The sequence below is a fragment of the Monopterus albus genome, unplaced genomic scaffold (assembly GCF_001952655.1).
Source record: "Monopterus albus unplaced genomic scaffold, M_albus_1.0 scaffold18.1, whole genome shotgun sequence".
In the NCBI taxonomy this organism is placed as follows: Eukaryota; Metazoa; Chordata; class Actinopteri; order Synbranchiformes; family Synbranchidae; genus Monopterus; species Monopterus albus.
The window spans coordinates 8,101,150-8,125,300 of NW_018127898.1; the positions used below are offsets into that span (position 1 = coordinate 8,101,150).

The 24,151-nt window shown below is 39.9% G+C and overlaps 1 protein-coding gene across 1 annotated transcript in view; it reads right to left on the minus strand.

Annotated features, from left to right (window-relative positions):
- Positions 1-21,032, minus strand: part of itpr1b (inositol 1,4,5-trisphosphate receptor, type 1b) — an 87,408-nt gene extending 66,376 nt beyond the window's left edge. The window contains 20 exon segments of the mRNA XM_020593181.1: positions 15-353; positions 798-989; positions 1,081-1,200; positions 1,774-1,946; positions 2,027-2,185; positions 2,270-2,411; positions 2,584-2,744; positions 2,829-2,928; positions 5,300-5,454; positions 5,934-5,963; positions 6,333-6,437; positions 6,944-7,090; positions 7,252-7,335; positions 7,488-7,586; positions 10,940-11,098; positions 11,755-11,841; positions 11,969-12,084; positions 16,371-16,441; positions 19,586-19,699; positions 20,849-21,032. Of these exon segments, the coding sequence (XP_020448837.1) occupies positions 15-353; positions 798-989; positions 1,081-1,200; positions 1,774-1,946; positions 2,027-2,185; positions 2,270-2,411; positions 2,584-2,744; positions 2,829-2,928; positions 5,300-5,454; positions 5,934-5,963; positions 6,333-6,437; positions 6,944-7,090; positions 7,252-7,335; positions 7,488-7,586; positions 10,940-11,098; positions 11,755-11,841; positions 11,969-12,084; positions 16,371-16,441; positions 19,586-19,677 (2,531 nt within the window). The 5' untranslated portion in view covers positions 19,678-19,699; positions 20,849-21,032.
- Positions 21,033-24,151: the final 3,119 nt, after the last annotated feature.

Sequence of the window (24,151 nt, forward strand, 5' to 3'; positions counted from 1 at the left end):
TCATAGCTGAACAGTTAGATGAGAATCACATCTGTGAGACACACTCTTATCTTTTGAAAGGAAATACAAGTCGATTAAAAGCATTCAAGAGATGAACTCACTCATCAATAGCAATCTTAGAAGGAATTTCAGACCAAAGGCGAGCATATTTTACAGGTGTGACTGGCTCCTGGGGGTCACGGTCCACGTGCATGTGCAGCATCAGGCGGCAGAAAGATGCTCGCAGGTCATAGGGCAGGTCTTCATCAGACATACAGCGTAGAATCAAATCCACATCCAGCTGAACAGAGATTTTGTTGATGGCCAGGTACTGACGATCCAGACACATCCGGGCAAAAAGGTTCAGCTGGCATCTAGGAGGAAATATTATTTGAGCTTGGAATTATTAACACACAACATTTTTTAATCAGAACTGAGTTACTGTCAAATTCATTCTCCTTAAATATTACTTTGTGCCTGTGTGATGTTATTTGTTTGTAAAAAAGTATTTTTTGCAGTTAAATATCTCAAAATAAAAGCAGAATATTCAAGTTTGGTAAGCTATCGTGTCATATTTTTTATATGCAATATTTCAAAATTACACCTAAACTTAAATTAAATTTACTTAAACTTAAATTGAAAGGATTCAAGTTCACGACTGCCTATTTGAATCAGACATTGTTGTTCTGAATTTGACAGCATTGTATTACATTACTTTGACAAATGCTCCCTTCAGGTTGATTTTAAAGTCAGTCTAACATGAATTACAGTACAGAAGTCTACATGTCTTGATGTGTATATAATCAAAGACTTCTCACCTGTAGTAGCTGACCACCTCCTGGTCCTCTTTCTGGCCCTCTTTTGCATCCTGGGCCAACTCTCTGATGCTCTTACTTCGGACCTCCTTACAATTGTCTTTCCAGAACAGCCACACCTCCTCTTCGTCCTCTGCCTCCAGCGGATTCTCTCCGTTTGTTGTAGTCTCAATCTCAAACCTCGACAGGACCAATCTGGTGAACAGTATACACAACTCCAAATGTTCATTCAGTTTGGCAAAGGAATGTAATAAATTGTTAGAATTAAAACAAACGAGAAGCTAACTTAGTTTCAATGAGGATGTCAGCGTTGCTAGGGTCCAGCACTGCATTGCAGATGAGCTCCTGTGTCACAGGGATGGACTTGTTCATGGACACACAGAGATCTGAGAGGTAGTCTAGAAACCTGGATACGGATGACAATGCATGAAATATTTTTCACAGGCACCAGGCACTAAGACGCATACATAGCCAAGTTCAGAGTCTTTTATTAGGAACCAGAGAAAGCTGAAATAGTCATGTTGTGTTTTGTAAACGCCACCATTATTCAAACTTCTGGATCCACCTGATTCACATATCATCAAAAACATTTGACAGTATAACGCATTCATAAGAATGGGTCGGACATGAGACCACTGTGACCTTGACCTTTGACTACCAAAATCTAATCTGCTCATTCTTGAATCCAAGTAGGCATTGTTCAAGACGTTCCTGAGATATCATGTTCACAAAAATGGGCCAGATGTGCAGACAACCTGAAAACATAATGCCTCTGGCTATAGCTATTGGTGGCGTAGCAAACACACACTGTCAGCAAATTACCTGCAGTGCCAAGGTCAGAGACAAGCAGTTCCACTCATATGCACACAGTCAAATACATTTACATTCCTTAGGAGTTGCTATACACACAGTTCACAGCCCTTGCTTCTATTCCAGTTTATGACACTAGATAGAGGTTGTTTCTCAACCTAAGTCTCACCTTGGCTCTTGATTCTTCCTCACTAGACTGACAAATGTGTCTATCTCAGCAGCAGTGATGTGCTTCTCCAACAGCTTCCTGTTGTTGTGGAGCAAAGCTGTTATTGTGTCTTCTGCCAACACATCATATCCTATCTGCTTCTGCATGAAGCGGAATTGTTTGGCTATGTATTCCTGTAAACAGAAGAAAAGAGAGGATGATTACTGCAAAGTAAAGTATCAGGAGTCCAAGTGGAGAGATGGCATCCACCCACCTGGTTCTTCCTGTAATCCTGTTGGGAATGGCGGAGCACTCTGTAGCAAAGCCTGCAAATATGTCTAAAAGGAGCATGGCGCTGGTCACCGAGCTCCTCCAGTCGCAGCATGGGACCATCACCACTGTCTGTGAAAGGGGCTTGGAGAAGTTTGAAAATCTGCAATGGAAATGGAGAATTTCAAAAATCCAAAATGCAGCTGAACTTGCAGTGCAGCTATAGCCTGTGAGGTTTAAGACCAACCTGTTTAAGGATATTCTGCTCTCTCATGAGTTTTTGTCTTTCTCTGTTAGGTTTGTTGACCATGATCTCCAAAACATCCTGCCCACTGTTGGGGATATCCACCACAAAGAAAACTAGATCTTCAAGAAGCTTGGTAACAAACCTGGAAAGTGAATATATGTAAGTGTACAAGTCAAACATCTACAGTAAAATATTACAAACAGAATTTCTTTGAACAATTCAGCTGCTATTTCAGTGAGAGTGTACTGTGAAAAGCGTAAAAAAAGTGTACTGTAGTATGTAAAAGTCTGCCACTGATATTTTCTGCTACATACCTCCTTTCATTTTGTGTAATGGTACCCTTTTCCAGCTTGCCAGCGATGGATGCCAACACTTTACTCGCATCATTGGCAAAGTCTAAATCACGCACTTCTGCTGGTGGCACTGGCACAATGGCAAAAGCTTCTTTGTCTTCTTTTACTGCTGATGTTCCAATCTGGAAAAATCAACTGTCACTAACACAACTGTTCAGAAAACCTCAGGTGCACCACACAACTTGACCCAGTCATCAGCCACTCACCCGTAACATAACAGGCTTCTCCTCCTCTTTGTCAATGGGGTTGTTGGTGCTGTGAACCCACGTGTTGGTGCACAAGTGTCTTAGCCTCACATAGGAGCTCCTAGAAGGAAGAGTCAAAATTACTGCAACAATGAAAACATTTATTTTGTTTCAGGGCACAGGACAAGGTGTGTGTAGTGTAGGATGTAATGTTTTGAAAATGTAGCCAGCTATGGAACAGTTACACATTTGATCTTTGCAAAAACCTGAATGGCCTCTAACAGATAGTAGTCCTATCAAAGTGTCCCTTTAGAAATGAAACCGCTTTGGACTTTACCCTACTGAACATGTCTTGACCATGATGGCCCACAATCTGCATTGTTCTTTAGAGAGACTTTTTGTTTTTAAATAACTTTCCATGTGCTGTTATTATTGCACTGTTTTGGCACGATTTACTGTACTAAGTGTTTGTTGGGCACAAACTATTTCATTGAGAAGGCTAGCTCAATTAAACCCACAGCTGGTCTCCACAGTAATACTAACATTACAGGTATCTGTGTAACTGTGCTCACCTCTACGTGTGAGTCTCAGTGGACTGTAGCTACAAGCCATAACAGGAATGACTATATTTATAGTGTACCGAAATGACATACAGTAATAGTTGTCAGAAACATAATCTGTTTTTTGCAGATTTGTCACCACCTAGTGATTTAATCATATTTACTAGTGACCAGTTCCCTAACCTTTAACTGAGTTGCTGTTTATATACATGAGGTGGGGGTATTATAACACAGTACAACACTCCATCACCATTTTAAGGCCCTCTAAATAATGACAAAAGCTTATATTCTTGCTACTTAGAAGTAACAGACTGCTTACAGTTACTTTCCTGTGTGGTATGATTACAGATTAGCCAGTCGTGACTTGTACAGCGTCTTCTCTTCACTAAACTTTCACACATAGTAAAGTCTGAGCCAACTACGTCCTTCATCCTCAGAGTACGCAGCCTGCCTGTGAGTAGGAGTGAGTGTGTAGCTTGTCAGGCCTTCAGCACAGACAGCAGACAGCAGCCAGGCATTAGTTAGTCCCCTGGCTAAAATTTGAGGGACAGGGTTATTTGAGGAAAGAATTGGAGGCGCTAATACTAGCAGCCCGCATCATTCAGGCATGCAAAAGAATGATGAGAAACAACAGGGACTTTGACACATGATGAAGATGCTCTGTTCTTATCTGATGTGTGGTGATAGCCACAAATACACCATTGTAATTTCATACATTCCCTCTCACAATATTTTGTCAACAAGAATAAAGGCTCACTACAGATGAACAGTCAACAAATCATGTAAAAGAGACTGCTTTTATCCAAAAGTATATGAAATATAATTAGCTATCAACTACAATTGTGAATTTATATTGTTGTAAAATGTTTTTGCTGCATTAAATTAGTATAATTCCAAATGACTCATTTTAAACTAAAGGACATATTTCATCATAAAACATTTACTGCATCTGTCAGATGATATGTTTGTGCGCGAAGATACAGTATCTTTATACAATATCTGGCTTGTGACTTTACCACAGACATACAGTATTACAAGGATCTTAGGTGGCATTTTGAAATGTAGATTTTCCCTCTTGTGCCCACTATCCATCAGTCTGATTACAGTGGTTTCCTGTTCCATGCCATGCAGCAACTCACCTTGCTAGTGATTGTACCATCTAAAGGTGGCCAATATGTTGAAATTCATACACACACACACACACGCACAATCAGGTGGCAATGATTATTTTACAAGGAAGTGGACATACTGGACAACTAAGCTTTTCAGCAACATTAGATTTTAGAGGCATGATCTCTACAGTAACTGTCCTTTCTCCTACTTGAGTATCTGTGATCCAACCAAACACAGAAGACTTAGACAACAATTTCTCATTTGAATATCCAGTCAATAAGTGTCCAGAACAAACAGATGGTAACCAAGACATAACAGATCATGCATAACACAAAGGGTTATTGCCCATAGCTGCAAAAACCAAACAAACTCTCATCACTTGAGAAAATCCTGACCTACTGATTTTCCAAATTCCCCTTCAGCTCTACACATGAGTCAGCTGTTTACTACTGTTACTGTTTGTTGCAGTCTTTGACATCACTGTGGTCTTTCTGATTAATCAATGTGGTGTAGAGATGGTTGTCATTCAGCATATTTCCCCTCATAGTTTCCAAAGTCCTGATGTTATTTTTTCCATTAAAGGGCAGAAATATGTTTCCGCCCTTAAGGGATCTCTGACACTCGCTTTGCATCTGATATTTTATTATCACCTCCTCACTGTCTTGGGCATGCCTGTACACTGCTGGTGCAGGTTTTTAACAGCCTTCAAAATTTTTAAATACACAAACCAAAATCCTTTTCACTCTGTAGTTGTAGGTTTGGGAATGAAGATTGTCATATGGAGTTCCATATGTGTGGTTGCGTTTGCACATATTATACCTGGGCACCATGGAGTCACCGCCTCTCAGAGTGGTGGGGTCCAGCTCAAAGATGGAGGAGATATCCATGCCATCAGGAACTGGCACCAGGGTGTACATGATTTTCTCTTGCGGAGCGCGCAGACGGCCTCGCAAAGCTTCATTATCTGCATCAAGCTAGAGTGCAAAAAATGAGCAGTGAGAGTGAGCAAAGCTCCACGCTGCACGATACACCGTTGATCCTCAACCATGATCTGGCCAAGTAATATGCAGGTTTTCACTTTAACCTACTAGCCACTACTGAAGCTGATCTCACTTATTAGATCTCACTCCTGACTGAAGAGATTATCTTTAGTAACATACAGATTGTTAGGCTGTCTGTATTGGTTTGTACAATAGTGCCACCTAATGGCGATTTACAATGAGACATGTACCAGGTGAGATGATGGCACAGTGACACCCTGCGGTAATCTAGTACATACAATATGAAGGTGCACACAGTCTAAATCAAAGTTTTTGAGTTACTGATGCTTAAGAGTGCTGAAAGAAAAACTGGGCCTCAAAGCAAAACAGACAGAGGGATCCATTTGCAGACATGATGATGACAGATTTTTATGCTGGGTTGCTGCAGCCAAGCCAAGATTAAAGGACAGTACCTGGAAATTAAAGGGTGCAAAGTCCACCACCTAGAGCAGAAAGCAAAGATCCAGCAAATAACTGAATAAAGTAGGTGAACAGCATTTGGAAAATTAGCGTGTATTTCCTAAGCATTCACACAGAAGGTGATCAAGCCGAATTACTGAGGACCGTCTCCACCTCAAAGTCTGGGTTCACCTGGGGAACACATCCGCATTAAATAGTCTCCTCAGACTCATTAACTTCATATTGTGGTCCCTACGCTCTGAACCAAGCATCCCTGTATGTCATTAGAGTATTTTTCTGATTAAATTAAAACTCACGCTGCCAAGTCAGATACACATAAAACCCTTGAACAGTACACATGGGTACAGGAATATAACAGCATGGCATAAAAAGGTAAAGAAGTTGACACATACCTCACCCATCTCGGCAGCCAAATAGCACCCTGTGGCCAAGTGTTTAAATCTGAACAGACTGTTCCAGTAGCCTGCACCTCCCCTACATGGGTCATGGTGAACCACCTGGTAATGGCAAAAGACACAGAAATAAAGGAGTGAAGAATTTGTATGACATATTGCCATATCATTTGTGTTTTCTTAGTATGAAACTTTCTATTGTACTAAATAAATGGGGCAGCATGGTGATGCAGTGGTTAGCACAGCAAGAAGGTTCTGGGTTTGAGCCCCAGCCAAAGTGTGCATGTTCTCCCTGTGACTGCGTGGGTTTTCTCCACATACGCTGGCTTTCTCCCACAGTCCAAAGACAAGCAGCTTAGGTTGACTGGTGACTCTAAATTACCCCTAGGAGTGTGGATGTGGGTTGTCTGTCTCAAAGTATGAGCCCTGTGATAGACTGGCGACCTGTCCGGGGTGTACAACGTCTCTCGCCCAGTGTCAGCTGGAATTGGCTCCAGCCCCCCGTGACTCTCGTCAGGATAAGTGGTATAGATAATGGAAGGATGGAAGGACAAAATAAACTAACACCAAAGAGTGAATTAGCTTTTAACTGGCAAACTTGTTGTGCTAACCTCAACTTCCCACAGTGCTTTGCTGCTGGTGGCAGAGGTGGCAGACTGCCGGCCGGTGGTTCTAAGGAAAACATACTGCTTCTTCTTGTAGTCATCACAAGTAAGGAATTTCTCCTGCTCAGCGTGGAACAACCGCACTACATCACCCTGCAATTAAATACACACACATACAGTATAAGGAAACATACATGTTAAGAGATGAAAAGTAATTTTTTTTCACTTCAGTATTTAATTATTTTTCTTTTGCCAGTTAAAAAAGTACATGTAATACACACATTCATGTTATACACATATGTGTGGGTACCTACCCCTTTGAGTATTGTTTCCTTGTTGTCACTCCATTTCATGAACAGAACTACTTTCCAACTTGTGTTGCAATTGACAGAATTAACCTGAGGCAAAGAAGTGTGGTGGAAAAAAAAAAAAAAACAAATATTAAGATGTGTAATATTTGTCCTGTCAATAAAGTTTCAGTTAATGAAACAAACCATATCTTATGGACAGTTGACTATATAGCCCTGTAAGGCCACAAGTGTTCCTGTACCTCATTGCATCCTGGGTTGTCAACTAGCTGGTGGCTGCTGGCATGTAGAGGCTGTCCTGCATTCACGGGGTTAAGGACCACTTTATCTCCAATCACCACCTGCAGGAGCAACATAAATGCATTCAAATGAGCATCTGGTTTAGAAATTAAATAAATGAAAGACAACCTGTTACAGTTACAAGAAATGATGCATTAGTGCAATACTGACTAGTAGTAGTAAGTGTCTTTTTTGCTTCATGTATCTCTTTTCATATAGATTCCTCCAGTAAAGGGCAACAGAAAAACTTGAAATAAGATGAAACAACTGCAGTTCTGAGACCACTGTGTAGGATTAAGCACTCAATTTAAATTCCAAACCACAAGTCTGTCACTATCATCTGTCATTCTTTAACACTGCTATTTGCTTGCCTCATAAGGTGAACAAAACGTGCGTATTGGAGATCTGGTTACACACCGACTAATATTAGCCTTCACACAAACACTAGGGGGAGTAGTGAACCATATGGTGTGTGACAGAAATGGATGAGAGAGCAATCAAGGTGTTGCCATGACCCTGAGCATCACTCACTAACCACAAGGAATTTCTGAAGGATTAATCAGTAGGAATCAATTAGATCTAATCAGTAATAACGTAACGTAAGAAAGCCACAGTATGCTTTCAAGAATCCCAAAAATATCACTTGCACAGCCGATGAGAATTTGGAGCTGAGTTTCACACTGGGAACCAGGACTCATCTTTTATCAGCTTCAAATCGATTTCAGTCAGTGCATTTCATTGATTTTTATACATGAAGTGATGAAAAGTTAATGCTATGATGTGCAATTATTCCAACTAAAAAACTGTGAATATTTGGAACTTGGAGGAAAATCTTTATTCTCATAGAATCATTACATAGCTTGTAATCTCTCCTGCCATTGGCCTTGACAAGATATTGGAGTCAGCTACAAGCTCTGCACTGAAGCTGTTCCCTGTTCCTATGGTTGCCTTTTGTTCCTAAAATAGCTAGAATGGGTCAAATACAAACGACAAATTTCCGTAGCGGAATATAAAGTTTAATACAATTACCCAATTAGTCAGGTTATGTTCATATGGTGTGTGCTATGTCTAGAGCACAATATCTTACTTACTGTAAAAAACGACTCCACCAATTTAATGTTGCTCTCCAACAACAATGTCAGACACACAATGGGCAGTTTTTTTTAAAGTGGTCAAATCAAGGCAGTGCAACCAGATATTGCCTATTTTATTCCATTTTGACTTCTTCCTTATCAAAGCCTGGCAACTACTGTACATTACTGACATTGCCAATTGACTGCCAACAGTTTGGTAAAAAATTCAGGTGTGTCATTATAGCATCACCTAATGTAGCCTCAAACTGTCAGCTTCCAGTAGAAATGAGGAGCAGGATTATTTTCATTTTCAAACTTGTAGTCTTTAAACTGATCTGATGCTGACTCAGCTGACATCACAGGAGGACGTTTAACAGAATCCACACAAGTCCCTCTAGAGCCACAGCAGTCTTTGTACAGGCTTTGGGACTTTCCATAACTAAATACAAGTAAAGTGTAGATAACGTCATGTTTGCAGTTGCTGTTTCAGTTTGCCTCTCTTATACAGGCAATACAGAATGCCAATCAAACTTAAACATCTGAAAACATACTTCTCTGTTCAATCCAAAGCAAACTGCTGAAGTCAGAAGTTTACATACACTTAGGCTGAAGTAATTTGAAACCGATTATTGAACTGATAGATTATTTCCCTTATAATTCACTATATTACAGTTCCAGTGGGTCAGAAGTTTACATGCACTCAGTTGACTAATTCCAGAAAATGATGTCATGGCTTTAGAAGCTTCTGATTGGCTAACTGACATCATCTGAGTCAACAGGAGGTGAACCTGTGGATGTATTTGTTGCCATCATACCAATCAGGAAGAACACGTGTTCTGTCTCCTAGTGAGTTTGGTCCAAACAGTACTAATCAATCCCAGAACAACAGCAAAGTGAAAACATGAGAGGAAACAGGTACCAAAGGATCTATATCCACAGTAAAACAAGTCCTATAGTGACATAACCTGAAAGGCTGCTCAGCCAGGAGCATGCCACTGCTCCAAGGCCACCACAAAAAAAGGCAGACTACTGTTTCCACATGGGGACAAAGATCTGACTTTTTGGGCAAATGTCCTCTGGTCTGACTGTTTGGTCATAATGACCACATCATTATGTCTGGAGGAAAAAGGGGGAGGCTCGCACACAGAACAACACCATCCCAACCATAAAGCATGGGGGTGGCAGCATCATGTTGTGGGGGCTTTGCTGCAGGAGGGACTGGGGCACTTCATCAAATAGATGGCATCATGAGGAAGGAAGTGGATATATTGATGATTGGATATATTGAAGCGACATCTCAAGACATCAGCCAAGAAGTTAAAATGTGGCCACCAATGTGTCTTCCAAATGGACAATGACCCCAAGCAGACTTCCAAAGTTGTGGCAAAATGGCTTCAGGACAACAAAGTCAAGGCATTGGAGCGGCCATCACAAAGGCCTGACCTCAATCCAATAGAACATTTGTGGGCAGAACTGAAAAAGCATGCGCGAGCATGGAGGCCTCCAAACCTGACTCAGTTCCACCAGTTCTGTCTGGAACAGGCTCAGATTCCAGCAACTTATTGTGAGAAGCCTGTGGAAGGGATCCTGAAACGTTTGACCCAAGTTCAACAGTTTAATACTGACTGAGTGTATGTAAACTTCTGACCCACTGGGAATGTGGTGAGAGAAATAAAAGCTGAAATAAATCTTCTCTACTATTATTCTGGCATTTCACGTTCTTAAAATAAAGTAATGATCCTAACTGACCTAAGACAGAGAGTGTTCATAGGATTAAATGTTGGAGTTGTGAAAAATTGAGTTTAAATGTATTTGGCTAAGGTGTATGTAAACGTCAGACTTCAACTGTATGTACCACAAACACATCACAAAAATGCAGCCGGAACTGGTGTTGAAATTGGGCTATTTGTATCCATCTATCAATCTATTATCTATATCTTTTATTCTACAGAGGATCACAGGGTCAGGTGACATTGGGCGAGAGGCGTGGTACGCCAGTCTGTCACAGGGCTGGCATATTGAGATGGACAACCACTCACACTTACAGGCAAACTGACAGTTGCCAGTCAACCTAACCTGCATGTCTTTGTACTGTGGGAGGAAGCCAGGGTACCCGGAGAAAACCCACGCAGGCATTGGGAGAATACGCAAACTCCACACAGAAAGACCTTAGTTGGCGGACTATTTCTATTTTATCTGTAATTCATTCTGTCATATAAAAACAACCTATATGCCAACCCATGTGACTTCTGTGTTCAAACCCTGTGAAAAGTCTAAAAATACATCCTTAATTTCTCCTGTTGAGCACAATCAACTTCAATCCCACACCCTACTCTACCCACACTGTCTCCAAGGGATCGCAGCTTGTAAAAAGGCTGGATGTAGAACCAGGATCCCTCATTTCCCGCTGAGTCCAGAGTGACTCTCATGGCATTCTTCTCCAACAGTGCAGGTAGGCGCTTGTTCACTGTCAGGTATTTATTGCTTTTCAAGTGTAACAACTGTTGGCAAAACAAGAAACATAGTTACGAGCCAAATAGTTACTATGCAATGACATAATGCAAACAAAACAAAAGGAGAACACTCAGAACAAAAGGAACACTGTACTGAAAATTCACATCTCCTCAGTGTTTGGTGTCTTCATGTCTAAATGACTGAAGTTAAAACTCTTATTCTCATAATGACCTCTGTTAGGGTTTTCATTCAGTCAACAGTCCCTCAGCTGACTTAACTAAACAGCCATCTTAACCCTACAACATAACATTTATTTGCTATGGTAAATCAGGAACTATTTAGTGTCCACTTTTTTTTATTTTTTTTAACTCAATTGAGAATTCCCTGTAACTGCAGCAGGCCACCCTACCCTGTATGCACTGCCTCCCTTGTACTGCACATGTCATACAGCAGGAGTGCATGAACATTCTTAATTGCAGGTGCTCCCATACATGTGTGCAAACCATTCCAGTGCAATGAGCAGAACAAGATAAAATGGTATAGCACACCTTTGTGATGTAGCAATTATTTAAAACGCCTCTCTGATTAAAATGGAATTACAGTACAGTCAGTGTTATCAAGGACACAGTGTCATATATGGTGCTAAACATTGCTAACAGTTCTGTTAGCCAAAGCACCTTATCACATGGGTTTCTGAACACACCTGGATGACATTTCCATACTGGATGACTGTGCCAAGCAGCTTGCGGTTCTCAGACTCATTCTGCTTCTTCTCCAGGTCAGCAGCATGCTAACACAGAGCAGGGGAGAGAGATGCTCATGAAATGCTCACAGTAGTCTTCCCCAGTATAATCTTTGCAAACATTTTCTACAGTATCCATTACGTATATTTCTAGCTAGAACAATGTCAGTGTTACATGGAGTTTGTTGAGGAGGACTGTGTCAGTTGTGCTGTTGCCTCCAGGTTTTGCCGCCTTCCAGAACTGTTTCTGTGCTGAGTATCTGTTCATAGGACACAGTTTGAAAAGGCAGTCTGGGACGAGAAAAGCAGAAAAAAAGAAAGGTCAAGACCCCAAATCCTTCATTTAGTAATAGTGTTAGTTTCAACAAATACCTGCTGCTGGGCCTCAAAATATACAGAGGAGCAGTTAAGTTTTAGGACGATTTTGGTTAGTTTTGGGTGAGAGGTACTGAACTGAAAATGGTACACTCCACATTAACACGCTGGCATACACTATGTTATCAGCACAAGCACCATCTCACCTGTGTACCCATAAGGCCAAATGTAGGCATATGTGATTTAGTTTTGTGGTTTGTGATTAAAAAATAATTCAATTCAATTTGTACAGCACCAAATCACAACAAAAGTCATCTCAGGACACTTTATGAAGTAAGGCCTAGACCTTACTGTAACATCTACTATAGTAAGATTAAATAAGACTACATGGGTAAGCCTGTGGGAAATATTGGACTCTAACTGCATAAATGATACCGGATTGTCCTCTCCTGGGGTCCCACAATCTTCACATCATACAATATCATAATAATGTCTGACGCAGGAAAAGCAGCAGTTTGCCCCCCTGGCAGTGTGCCTTAATGATGATAGTGTTGATCAGTTGGACAGTCTTGGACAGCTACCCTCCAAGGAGCCACAAAATCTGTTGCGGATAGTCATGTTTTTCTAATGTTTATTTTATCCTGTTCTTCTATAGCATTGCCATTGGGTAATAATGTCTGCATTTACATAAGCAGCATAAAAATCTAACAGAAATAATTTACTGGACACATTCATGACCCCCACATGATAAATTCATTAAATGGTACAGTACAGAGCTGGTGGTAGCACCATTAGAGGGCAAACCAAGCTAGCAGAGCAGATGACTGACCACCAGGGACCTCAGAGGCTCCTTGGGGACAAGTAGATAGCTGATTTGTCCAAGAGCAGATCTTTTTGGCTCAGGGCCACCTTGCATGTTAATCTGACCTCTGGAAGCAGTGAGGAGCATTTCCTACTGAAACAAATGTCTGTTCTACTGACTTGTCAGTTTGCACATTTTGCATTTATAAATATATGAATATAATTTCCTAATCAGTGATTTGATGCATTTTTGTTTTATAAATTATCCTAAATATTAACCACAGTCGTACTGTAATTGCTAAGGTAACAAAAAAGTTAATCATGGCAACATCTTTGATGAAGCTCGGCATCTCAACAGCACCAACAGCATGCACATTTTAATGACAGAGCCAGTCAGTCAATAAAATATATAACAAACCTCCCTGGTTTACTGCAATAATATATGCTCTTAAATAAACCATGTATGCCAGAATGACTGAAATAGGCACATTTGTCATTTTTGTGTAGCTCTACATTCCCTGTTTAAACAGGAAGAGAATGCTGTTAGCAAAGGGAAACGGTGCTAACAAAAATCATCACATAGGATATTAATATGTTCAAAATTCATTCAGTGGCTTCATACACATACTGTACAGTACAGTGTGTTAACAGATATATATGATGAAATACAGCCAGGATAAAAATAGCCACTCTGGCATCCTCTGTCAGAAATGTGGCAAATGTTAAGGGATTAGACATCATGGGACATGGTGTGGAAGAAGGAGGATGAGAGGAGGGGAGGCCAAAGACCAGAGAAGAAAATGGGGCACTGGAAGAACATCTGTCTTACATGAATGAGCAAATGAGGTCAGAGAGAAAAGAAGAATGGGCAGGTGTGTTGTTGTTTTTTACATGCTAGGACACCCACTCACTGCTCTTCCATTGGTCACAAAGACTCTAGACAGAGACTGTATCCTGCATCAGTGGCTACAGTTGCTGTTGTTGTTTACCAACTTGTAGTTAACTGTAACCCTTTACTGTACTTCCCCTGTGAAAAAACACCAGCTTAATTGTAAACTTCCTGCTAGATTTACATTTCATTTACTTCTCCTTTCTTCACTAATGTTGTGGTGATAAAGTTCTACTTATTTAATTTATGATACATTTATGTAAATATAATATGATTCAAACATGAGTCACTTCACAAAAACATTTTATTATTTGCCTCTAGTATTACTGAACCATGATGATGGTGTCAGCTTTTGTCCAGATTTTGAAATGTCTGTCTCTGGGCTTTGTGCTACAACCCCACTACAGTACACAACACTGTTTTACTAGAACCCGGGGAATCCATAAAACATGTAGTCAGCAGTTTTCACAAGAAATACATTATATCACAGATTATTTGAAAACTGCTGAAGTTAAACACTTAGAGTAGACACTCACAGTCAACAACCTTCAGTTATCACAAAGCAGTGTACATACAAAGGCTCATGCACAAACACATAACAGCCCAATGAAAAATCTGTAATCTCTTTCATTTATAACATTTACCCATTTCTGGATATAATGTTTGCAGCAACATGAAGCCAGGATTACAGCCAAAGCCAACTTTCTCAAAACTTTGTTTGCTTAGATAAAGGAGGGAAACAAGTCTCTAATGACGCAGTTAGCATGCAACCTGTATTTGAGTATATACACACACACACATATTTCATGTCATTTATCAGCGAAATAAGATGACAGAAAGAAGTAAGATGCAACAGGCTGTGCTATCCTCTAAACATAAGGGGCCCTATTTTGAGAATCCACAGCATCTGATCAAGATGTATTGGCGCAAGTGCTGTTTGGCTGTTCATTCTAGTAATTTGACAAGGAGGACAAACAGTTCAAGTGCCCCTGCAAGTAGCCAAAGGGCTGTACTTGATCTCCTCATTAAAGCAGTGGTGTGTTTTGGGTGTAACATGCAATTATTCAACCAGTGTGTAACCTCACAACCCCTTTGAGAGATGTGCGAGTTTGAATGTTTGGTGGATTGCTAACATACTGGCAGACTTGCCAGGCAGGACATCAGTACGTTTTTCCACTGAGGAAATGCAGTCTGACATGTTTGTATATAATACTGTAGTGTGTAAGAGCACCACAGGTCAACTAATTAGCCAATTTAATTTCATATATGGTCATAAGCCAATTCTCTAAATATGAGAATCATACCAATCAAAATGGTATTTGTGCACAACACCCAGTGAACACTGGTCAGTGGCGCATTTTGTGCACCCTCATATTACCAACGTGCCCCAGTAATGGGAACTGCAACATTACACTTAGTTCATTTACTGAAGACCTCCCTTGAAAATCTGCCAGGAAGCGGCGATTTGAGAATACACTTATTGTCACCTGGTCATATGATTGATCCATTTCACTAGTGACATATTGACAAGCTCAGAATTTGCTATAAACAGCACAAATTCATGAATGCATAAACAAATAGCTGTTGGTAATAGTGTGCCAAGTGTTTTCTTATAGGCATTTTTTGCCAAGTGAGCAAGGCACTGCAACAAAATGCCAATTTTTTGTTTGTTTTAATTTAACCTTTAATTTACCAGAAAGTTATTGTCTACAAACGGTCACTGATGTCCATCCCACCAACTCATAAAGAATGCAGTTGTGAGGAAGAGACTTTGCATTTGTAATGAAATGCAAGGATGCATGGTATGCTGAATCAAGGCTTCATAAAAAAAGAGGAGGCTGCATGCATAGAAAAGGTAGTTAAGTAGTTTCCACATGCAAGTAAAACAAGATTAATTTCTAAAATAAAATCCTAAAATAATCAATGCTAATAAAATAATACAATATGCTCAGCCAAACAAAAAAGTAAACAAAACTGCTTGTTGACAAGACCGGCACAAGCCAGTGCCTATCCTATCTACTCTTACAGCTTTGGTTGTGAGGATTTTATTAAATACCAGTGTACTACAGGCTTGTTATTAAGTTTCTATCCAAGAAAATAACATCACTGATCTGTATTCTCACTTGTATCTGGCTAGTATTTTCCTGCAGATGTTTTAATTGAACCTTTATTTAAGCAGAGAACACCACTGAAATTAAAAATATCTTTTTCAAAAGCATCTTGGCTGCAATAGGCAGCAACAGCCACATCTGATGGGGATTTCTATGGCAGACACCTGATGAAGATCTTTTGTACACACAACATGAAACTGTTAAATCACTATGTGGAAGCACTGTTAATATGAGCTTTCTTTTTTCTTAGTTTATGTCATTCCTTTTCATCATCCTTTTTTCACCTCATACAGTATGTAGGGGATAAAATGCTGCTATAATACACCTGACCCATCTGAGACAGCGTGAAAGACCACATCAGAAAATAAAAACTGCATTGTAACATTAATTTCTGATAAAGCAGCTATGCTGACTTATACCCTATGGCATTAAGATATCATTAAGTGACTCTGAGGCCTTACCTCTGAATTTCTTGGGTGGGTTGTTGAGGTCGCCTGTGTCAGGTTGAACCACACAGCGGTCATCCACAAGCCTGTGGACACAGCCATCATTATGATTGCTCAAGACACATGCAAACTTAAACCTCAATACACATGTACAAGCTTTCATTTTCCATAAATGCTAACTCACTGGGACAATTAAATGTAACAGAGTTACCATTAAGGCTACCATTAGTCTTATTAACAACTGATCTTTTTCTGCTATATCAAGCCAAAGTGTCTGGGAAGGCTGACTGGACATAAAAACTGTTTCAGCTCATTTGTAACACACTAAAAGCAGTATAGAAACACCTTTCATTGTGTTGACTACCAAAATTTGTCCAAACTCTTGATAGCACCATCATACACAAGAATTCTAAGGAAACCCCAGGGAATACTTCAGTAGGGTGCTCTGTTCGGTCCAGTACAGCAGTATACACTGCACCGCACAGCACTATCATAATGTAGGAAGAAAGCCAGATGTGAGCGTCTCCTCTATAGGAATGAAGAACCATAACGTTGATCACACTGATGGGCTAAGATCCAAAAGAAAGCAGGGTCATTGTTATCTAAAGTCAACTAGAAACTTACTCTAGTATTCTGGGACACAGCCTCACTGACACTGGGCACCATCCTTCAAGTCAGCAGTGGCCCATGTGGTTACAGCAGGGATTACATTCAGTATGCTGACATCAAATGCAACACCTGACCAATAATGCTATTTATAGTTACGTCCTCTCTTCTCTTTATCAAAGTGCTCACAGCAGCAATAAGGGGAATTGATTACTAGGCATAACAACATGAGATGCGCAATTTGACAAATGAGCTATGTCATGGTGTCAAGCTGTGCACACATTTCTTGCTATGGTTGGTGAAGCACAACACTAAACTGTGAAAGAGCATGGTTTCTGAGTCCTGGCAAGAAGGAGGGCTGGGCACAACCTTTGGTGAGTGGCAGATACAACTAGTGCTGCTGACGTTTCACATGATTCATTAATATTCATGACTAAATGTAACCACTGCATCCTGCACTATCTACACTGAGCACAACTGAGTGGGGCTAGTACTGTACAAAACAAAGGCACCCTACCACAAACTAAGACACACATGTACAGTGACATCACCGTTCAGCAGTCTGGCACAGGCTGTTCAGAAAGGCATGTGCAGCAGCTGACCAATTCACTTGAAAGAAGCAGTATAAGACAACAAAGTACAGACCTACCTACCCATCTAACCGAAAGTCCTTAACTTAGCTAATTTCTTTCTACTGCAAAGGCACAGGACCAGGCTGCAGGGAGACCAATGAGTTGCCTGTATGTGTCCAAGCATTAATCAGCAAGTGAATTTGTCTACAGAAGAGCCATGGATCTTTTCTTTCAAGAGCCTAGTAAGTTTAAAGCCTCCCATGCAGAAGCCCATACCACTGAGTGGATCTAGCTAATTTATATATATTTATATTCAGTAAAAAAATAGTCCAAGTAATTTTTTGTGTTGAGGAAATTCATTCTTCGACATTTATTTCTACAGCCATCTGGACCCTCAGAGCACTTCAACTGTCAAGAGCTGCTGATAAATTAACATATGACAAGGCCAACATAAATAACACCACCTATTAACAATTCTGAAGTTGTTTTAAGTTATTCCGCCACCAACACACATACAATAAATATGGGTCCAGCACTGTGCAACCACAAGTGCATCACTGCTGAAAAAAACCCTGTGGCTATCAACATGGTAAGAGGAGGAAAACCGCAGCACTTAAAAAGGGGATATGAAAGAGAGCAACACAAGATGCTGCCTTCATTTTCACCTCAGAACAACAAAAACAAATCCTCTGGGGCAGATAAGAGTCAGGAAGCAGAGGAGAGAGACTTATAAAGGAATGAAGTCTGGAGTACAGAAGCTTAGATGTCAGATATGATGGTGAATTGGGGAATTCGCATCAACGATCACCCTCTGTTCTTCTTCTGGCCTTCTATTATTTCTGTGATTTTCAATTGTATGTCAAAATTGACTCAATTTGCATATAATGAGATGTACTTTTAACTTGTTACCTACAATTAGGGAGGAGGGAAGTTGTCAAGTGCTTATATAAATGTGGTGCACAGCATGCTGCAGGAAGAGACGGGTTAATTAGAGGTCAGAGAACACAGTACAGAATATCAAGGGGGGAAAGAGAGCGAAGACAACTACAGGATCCACCATTTTTCAAATAAGACAATTTTAGTCTTTACATTTATAAGAAATGGTGGACACTGTTAGTTAAAGTGACTCACCATGCTGCTTGGCATTCAAAAGACAAAACCAACAGACTGGGGGAAAATGTGGGAAAACTGGACTAAAATCAATCTTCCCACTAATTAGCTGACCTTAAGTGCAAGAGTAAATAACCTTGCTGAGTGCTGATCACCTGAATATCTGAAAAGTGATTTTTTTTGTAAATGACAATCAAGCTCCATCTGGTTGTTTCAAACGGTACAAGCTATTAAAGGAGCTTGTAAGGCAGTGGATACCACTCTATAAACAGTATGGTGCTGCAAACTGCATAAACTTTTCTTACAATAAAATACAAGAAAGTGCTAAGAAGTCAAGTCAGTTTTATTTATATAGCCTAAATTCACAAAGAAACACAAATCTGCATCACAGGATTTTATATGCTATACAACATAAAACACCCTCTATCCTTAGGAGGAAATGAGTCTTCAGTGTCAGTGTTTAATAAAAGCAAAAAAAATTGACAGTCTAATCTTCATTTCCTTCTCTAGTTCAACTTTTACTTCAGGTCCATCTCTGTCTCTGCATACTACAGCTCATTTCTCACAGGTTTTCCTGTATTGTTCAGCTAAAAATAAATGTTTTCTGAAACCTTGGTAATAGCTTGTGTTGACAGTTGAGTAACAGCCACAAAACAAACAGGGGCATTAAATATATCCATTAAATATATCCATTAAATGAATCCATCTATTATACTACCACATCTACACAACCATCTGTTTGGTTGAAAACAGCAACCATGTAAATCATTACATGAGTTACTCTGTTTATTTTGTGGCCTGTAGCTGTATTTGTAGCTGTGTATTCTGCACAGTGGGACACTATCATCTATCTGTCCCACAGTCTCACAGCCTCACCTTGAGTCCTGCAGCATGAGAGCTGGTAGGGAACATGGAAACCCTCATATAAACAAGCAGACTTACCCTAAAGTGCTGATAAAGCCACTGGTGGAGCCCTCTGCATACAGGGAACAAATGTCCCCGATATGGAGGAAACTGGACATCTTGTCCGACATGGTTCCTCAAGCTTTAGTGCACCTGAAAAATATTGGCATCATAGGCCTTAACAGCAGTCACCACAGTGGAGCTCAATCAAATTTAAAAATTATTAACCATTATGAATGATCTTACTCAACTTGACCTAAAATGACAAAAAAAAAACTTCATAGGCTGTCAATAGCTGGTTTTGTTGTGAATAAACTGTTAATAGCAGCGGTCCTGTTGGGGTTCATGAACATGACTATGTTACTGCTGGAGTCTATGATCAGCTGGGTCCAGATCATATGAATTTTAGTGCCCATCCTCAGAGCAGCACTTATTGTGAGTAACAACGGCAGACCAATAAACTAAACTCCTTTACTTTGACGCAAATAACTGAGATACCAAGTTCATCTTTGCCCTTCTACAAAAGTGGCCTGTCTATTTTTTAAAGTGGGTTTGCTCCTTTCCAGTTTAAAGTATACATTTAAAAAAAATACTGCATGATGAATGTGTTGACTGCTGAACTTTACAACTTATTCAAATTGCACACCACATGTAGGGTAGAGAATAATCAAATAGGAATCAATGAAAATACCTTGCAAAGAAACATTTAAAAAGTTTCTTTGTGCACTGCACTGCAGTCTATACTTAGATGTTTGAAACCAGTATTTAGGTCATCTGTTTCCAGGTTTAGAGATTATAAACCTGTGTAAATGAACGTTTATACTGGTCTACAGTATGTGGTCTGTCCTACCTCTGTTGACAGGATGCTGTTCTGGACAAAACCACCAAAATTTTGTTTGAGTTGATATCTGCGATAAATTCACAGTATGCAGCACTGTAGCATCACATACAAAAGGGGGGAAAGCACAAAATATTACATATTTTATGTTTATCATATTGACTGTGCGTATGCTGATGTACCGCATCACTCCATACAATTGAGATGTATAAAGTTTATATTTCCGTCTGTAAAGCCCAGTATCAAAGTACGTGGTTACATTTAATGCCGAGACACTATATTCTCATAATGCCAAATGGTACACAAATATCTCTGCTAGTTAAATCAAATGTCAATTCGCCTCATTTCTTAGCGCACGAGCTAAAAAAAACACACAACAAATGTGCGCGTGGGCTACTTCCTTGATAGGGATGCTACAGCTCAGTGCCCAAAATTAATAATGCCTAGATAGATAGGCACTTTACCTGGCAGAAACAGAAGAAGGCGTCCAAGATGGAGAGATAAAGAAACGTATGAAGAAGTGGGTCAGCACAGGGTAATTTCCACAGCGCTCTCCACGGTTAAGTCCATAGTAATGAAAGTCCAGGTAAGAGCAGGCTGAGCAGTGTTACCTCTAACAGCCGAATGCGTCCTCGGCAACAATCCGCTTCTTACCTCCTCCACATGTCACCAAGGGAACGCCCCTTTAGTTACTATTTATATGGCAGCAGAGCTTTCTGGGTAATGTAGTAATTACATTTAAACTACTATTACGTGCAGTTCACATAACAAGAGATAACTGAGACAAAGAAGCTATGACAAGAATAAGGATATTTTCCAAAATTATTATTATTATTACTACTATTAGTTGTGGTGGTGTTAGTCTTCCGCCTTTAAATTTATTTCAGCTTAACAGCCATTTATCTCCATTAACCTATTAGCAGAGCACACAATGTATATCTCCATTACACAAGAAGAACCTAGCTTTATAATAATAATAATAATAATAATAACAAAATATTATTGTGCACTATTTTTGAACCACCAGGAACCTTCACAATCTGTTTTATTACAATAAAAGAGGATCTCCTAACTTTGTTAGATAATGTAATGTACAGTATCACAAGTGATTCACATGTTGAGGACTATACTGAGCATGTCTCTGAATGACCAGACTCATGTGACTGGAGGTTTTTGTCAGTGTGTACATCATTTCATGTATATAATGTCAAAAACAGAAGCACGCATATTGCCTTTCAATGAGGGTGCCATGCTGTGTTTGTCAAAGTGTGAAAAGACATGAAATAAAGACATCAGTTGTGTGTGGAGTCTCCTGTCAGAAACACAGATTCAGCCACTGGCTGCCAGGTCTGTAATAAAGACCTCTGGAGTCTCTTCAGTTGTGTCCATGGATCTATCCACCATACTCATACAGGTAGATAGTTCCTCATGGTTTTGGCCCATGGATTATTACGTTTGTAATGTAAACTTTGGAAACATCTCTTTCACAACTTTGAGTGATCTAGATTATTTGCAGCTGACCCATTTAAATCACACTGTGACATTGTCATGTAACTGGAACCTCCTCTGTGCAGTGAAATACCATGCATTGTACTCACAAATAACTAGGCATATGAATAAAATAAAGTGCAGGCAGACCATTAACACAGTGATCCTAATAATTCTTCCACAACAGTGAAGATGCACACTTCCAGTTTCTCTGAAAGCCTACACACAGCACATGATTACATTTGAAAATGTGTAACAGCTTGATTATTCTAAACTCAATATGAATGAGAGACAGAGAGGCACAGGAAGAGAGAGAATGTGCTTTCATCCTTGAAATGGGCCAGTGGCATTAACCAAACACACTGATTGGTAGTTAATTAGGTTTCTTAGCTACAGGCTTGAGAGGGATAATAAGAGTGGAATAAGCGAGGCTACACAAGTGTTAGGAGTGTCCATTACTATGAAAGCATGTCTTTCTACATTCCATGATTACTTTTTACTGGATGCTGTGAGGCCTTTAAGATGTTCAGTAGGTAGCTCCAGAAATTTGAGGCCACAATAAGAAAATGTCTCATTGTAATTCATGTTTTAATGCTCTGCAGTCCTGGTGTTGACATAAAATCCATTTGTGGTATGATGCAGTGAAAAAAACATTTATCATGCATGTGACAGTACTGCCAGACACTCTTCCCTCTTACTGGTTATGCAATCAATCATCATTATCAGATTATATTACAAATGTCAACAGTTCATTCAAGGCACTTACACTACTCCCTCTGTTGATTTATAATTAAAGTGAACAAAAGGATAAGAGCTAAGTTCTTTGTCTCAGAGCATCACTGTTGGGTAGAAGCATGCATTTCTAAATGCAATGTCAAAATCAAGACATCACAACATCTTAGAGACTGAGCATTTTTTCCATAAAAAGTGGTTCCAGATTTTGATCAATTTTGACTCGGTTATCATGGACACAGTGTATATACAGTGGTGTGAAAAAGTATTTGCCCCCTTACTGATTTCTTATCTTTTTGCATGTTTGTCACACTGTAATGTTTCAGATCATCAAACAAATTTAAATATTAGTCAACGATAACACAAGTAAACACATCATGCAGTTTTTAAATGAAGGTTTTTATTATTAAGGGAAAACAAAATCCAAAACTACAAAGCCCTGTGTGAATAAGTGTTTGCCCCCTAAACCGAATAACTGGTTGGGCCACCCTTAGCAGCAACAACTGCAATCAAGCGTTTTCGATAACTTGCCATGAGTCTGCCACAGCGCTGTGGAGGAATTTTGGCCCACTCATCTTGGCAGAATTGTTGTAAGTCAGCCACATTGGAAGGTTTTCGGGCATGAACTGCCTTTTTAAGGTCATGCCACAGCATCTCAATTGGATTCAGGTCAGGACTTTGACTAGGCCACTCAGGAAATGGTTTGCTTTGTAGTTCACTAAACGTATCACTTTCCTTATTCTATAAATATTTTGGTCAGCGCTTTATTATAATACCCTGCTTGAACTTGAAGAGCTGATCTGCTGCCAGAAGGTGTTTCCCCCACACAATGCATACACACCGCAGTATAGACAGATATGAGATGGGATGGGTGTGGAGATTTCCTTTCTAGTGCACTGTAATGGTCATGAACAAGAGCTCAAATTTTGCAGGAGGGAGAGGTGATTCATCCTGATTGGTAGTCTGATTTATAGAGTAGCTGACTTAGAGACATGAAGCCACCTTTTCAGAATAAACAACTGACTAACATATGAATGAATACAGCATCTGCATGCTCCAATCACAGAGGGATGACAAAGTTCAGCAACCATCTGTGTGGGTGCACAGATTGTGAGATTCATCATTGTGCCTGTGTTAGAGTGAGTATTCAGGCCTTCCCTTAGCAGCACTGTGTGGGCACAGTGGTTGGTAGTTTTCTTGTCTGAGGCTGCGACACTCCTCTGTGTAGGCCATGCCTGCAAACTAATCCCTGCATTCATCAGAAATGTCAGAATAGAACTAAATATATTAGGGACAAAGCATCTCTTGTGTTCCTCATTATTCTGCTTGGAAGGAATACGTGATCTCGAGTTCATATCAGAGATTAAATTCCAAAATACAGATTATGTTTAGTCTTGTTCAAAAGAGAGATGCAGGGCTGTGTAACTCTATAACTCTATAAACAATGTGGTGGCCTCTAACTGCTGTTCTGGATCTGGGACAGTGAACCACTGAAGACATGATGCCGCTGGGAGCAAGAACCATGGATAATGGCTTATTAGTGATTT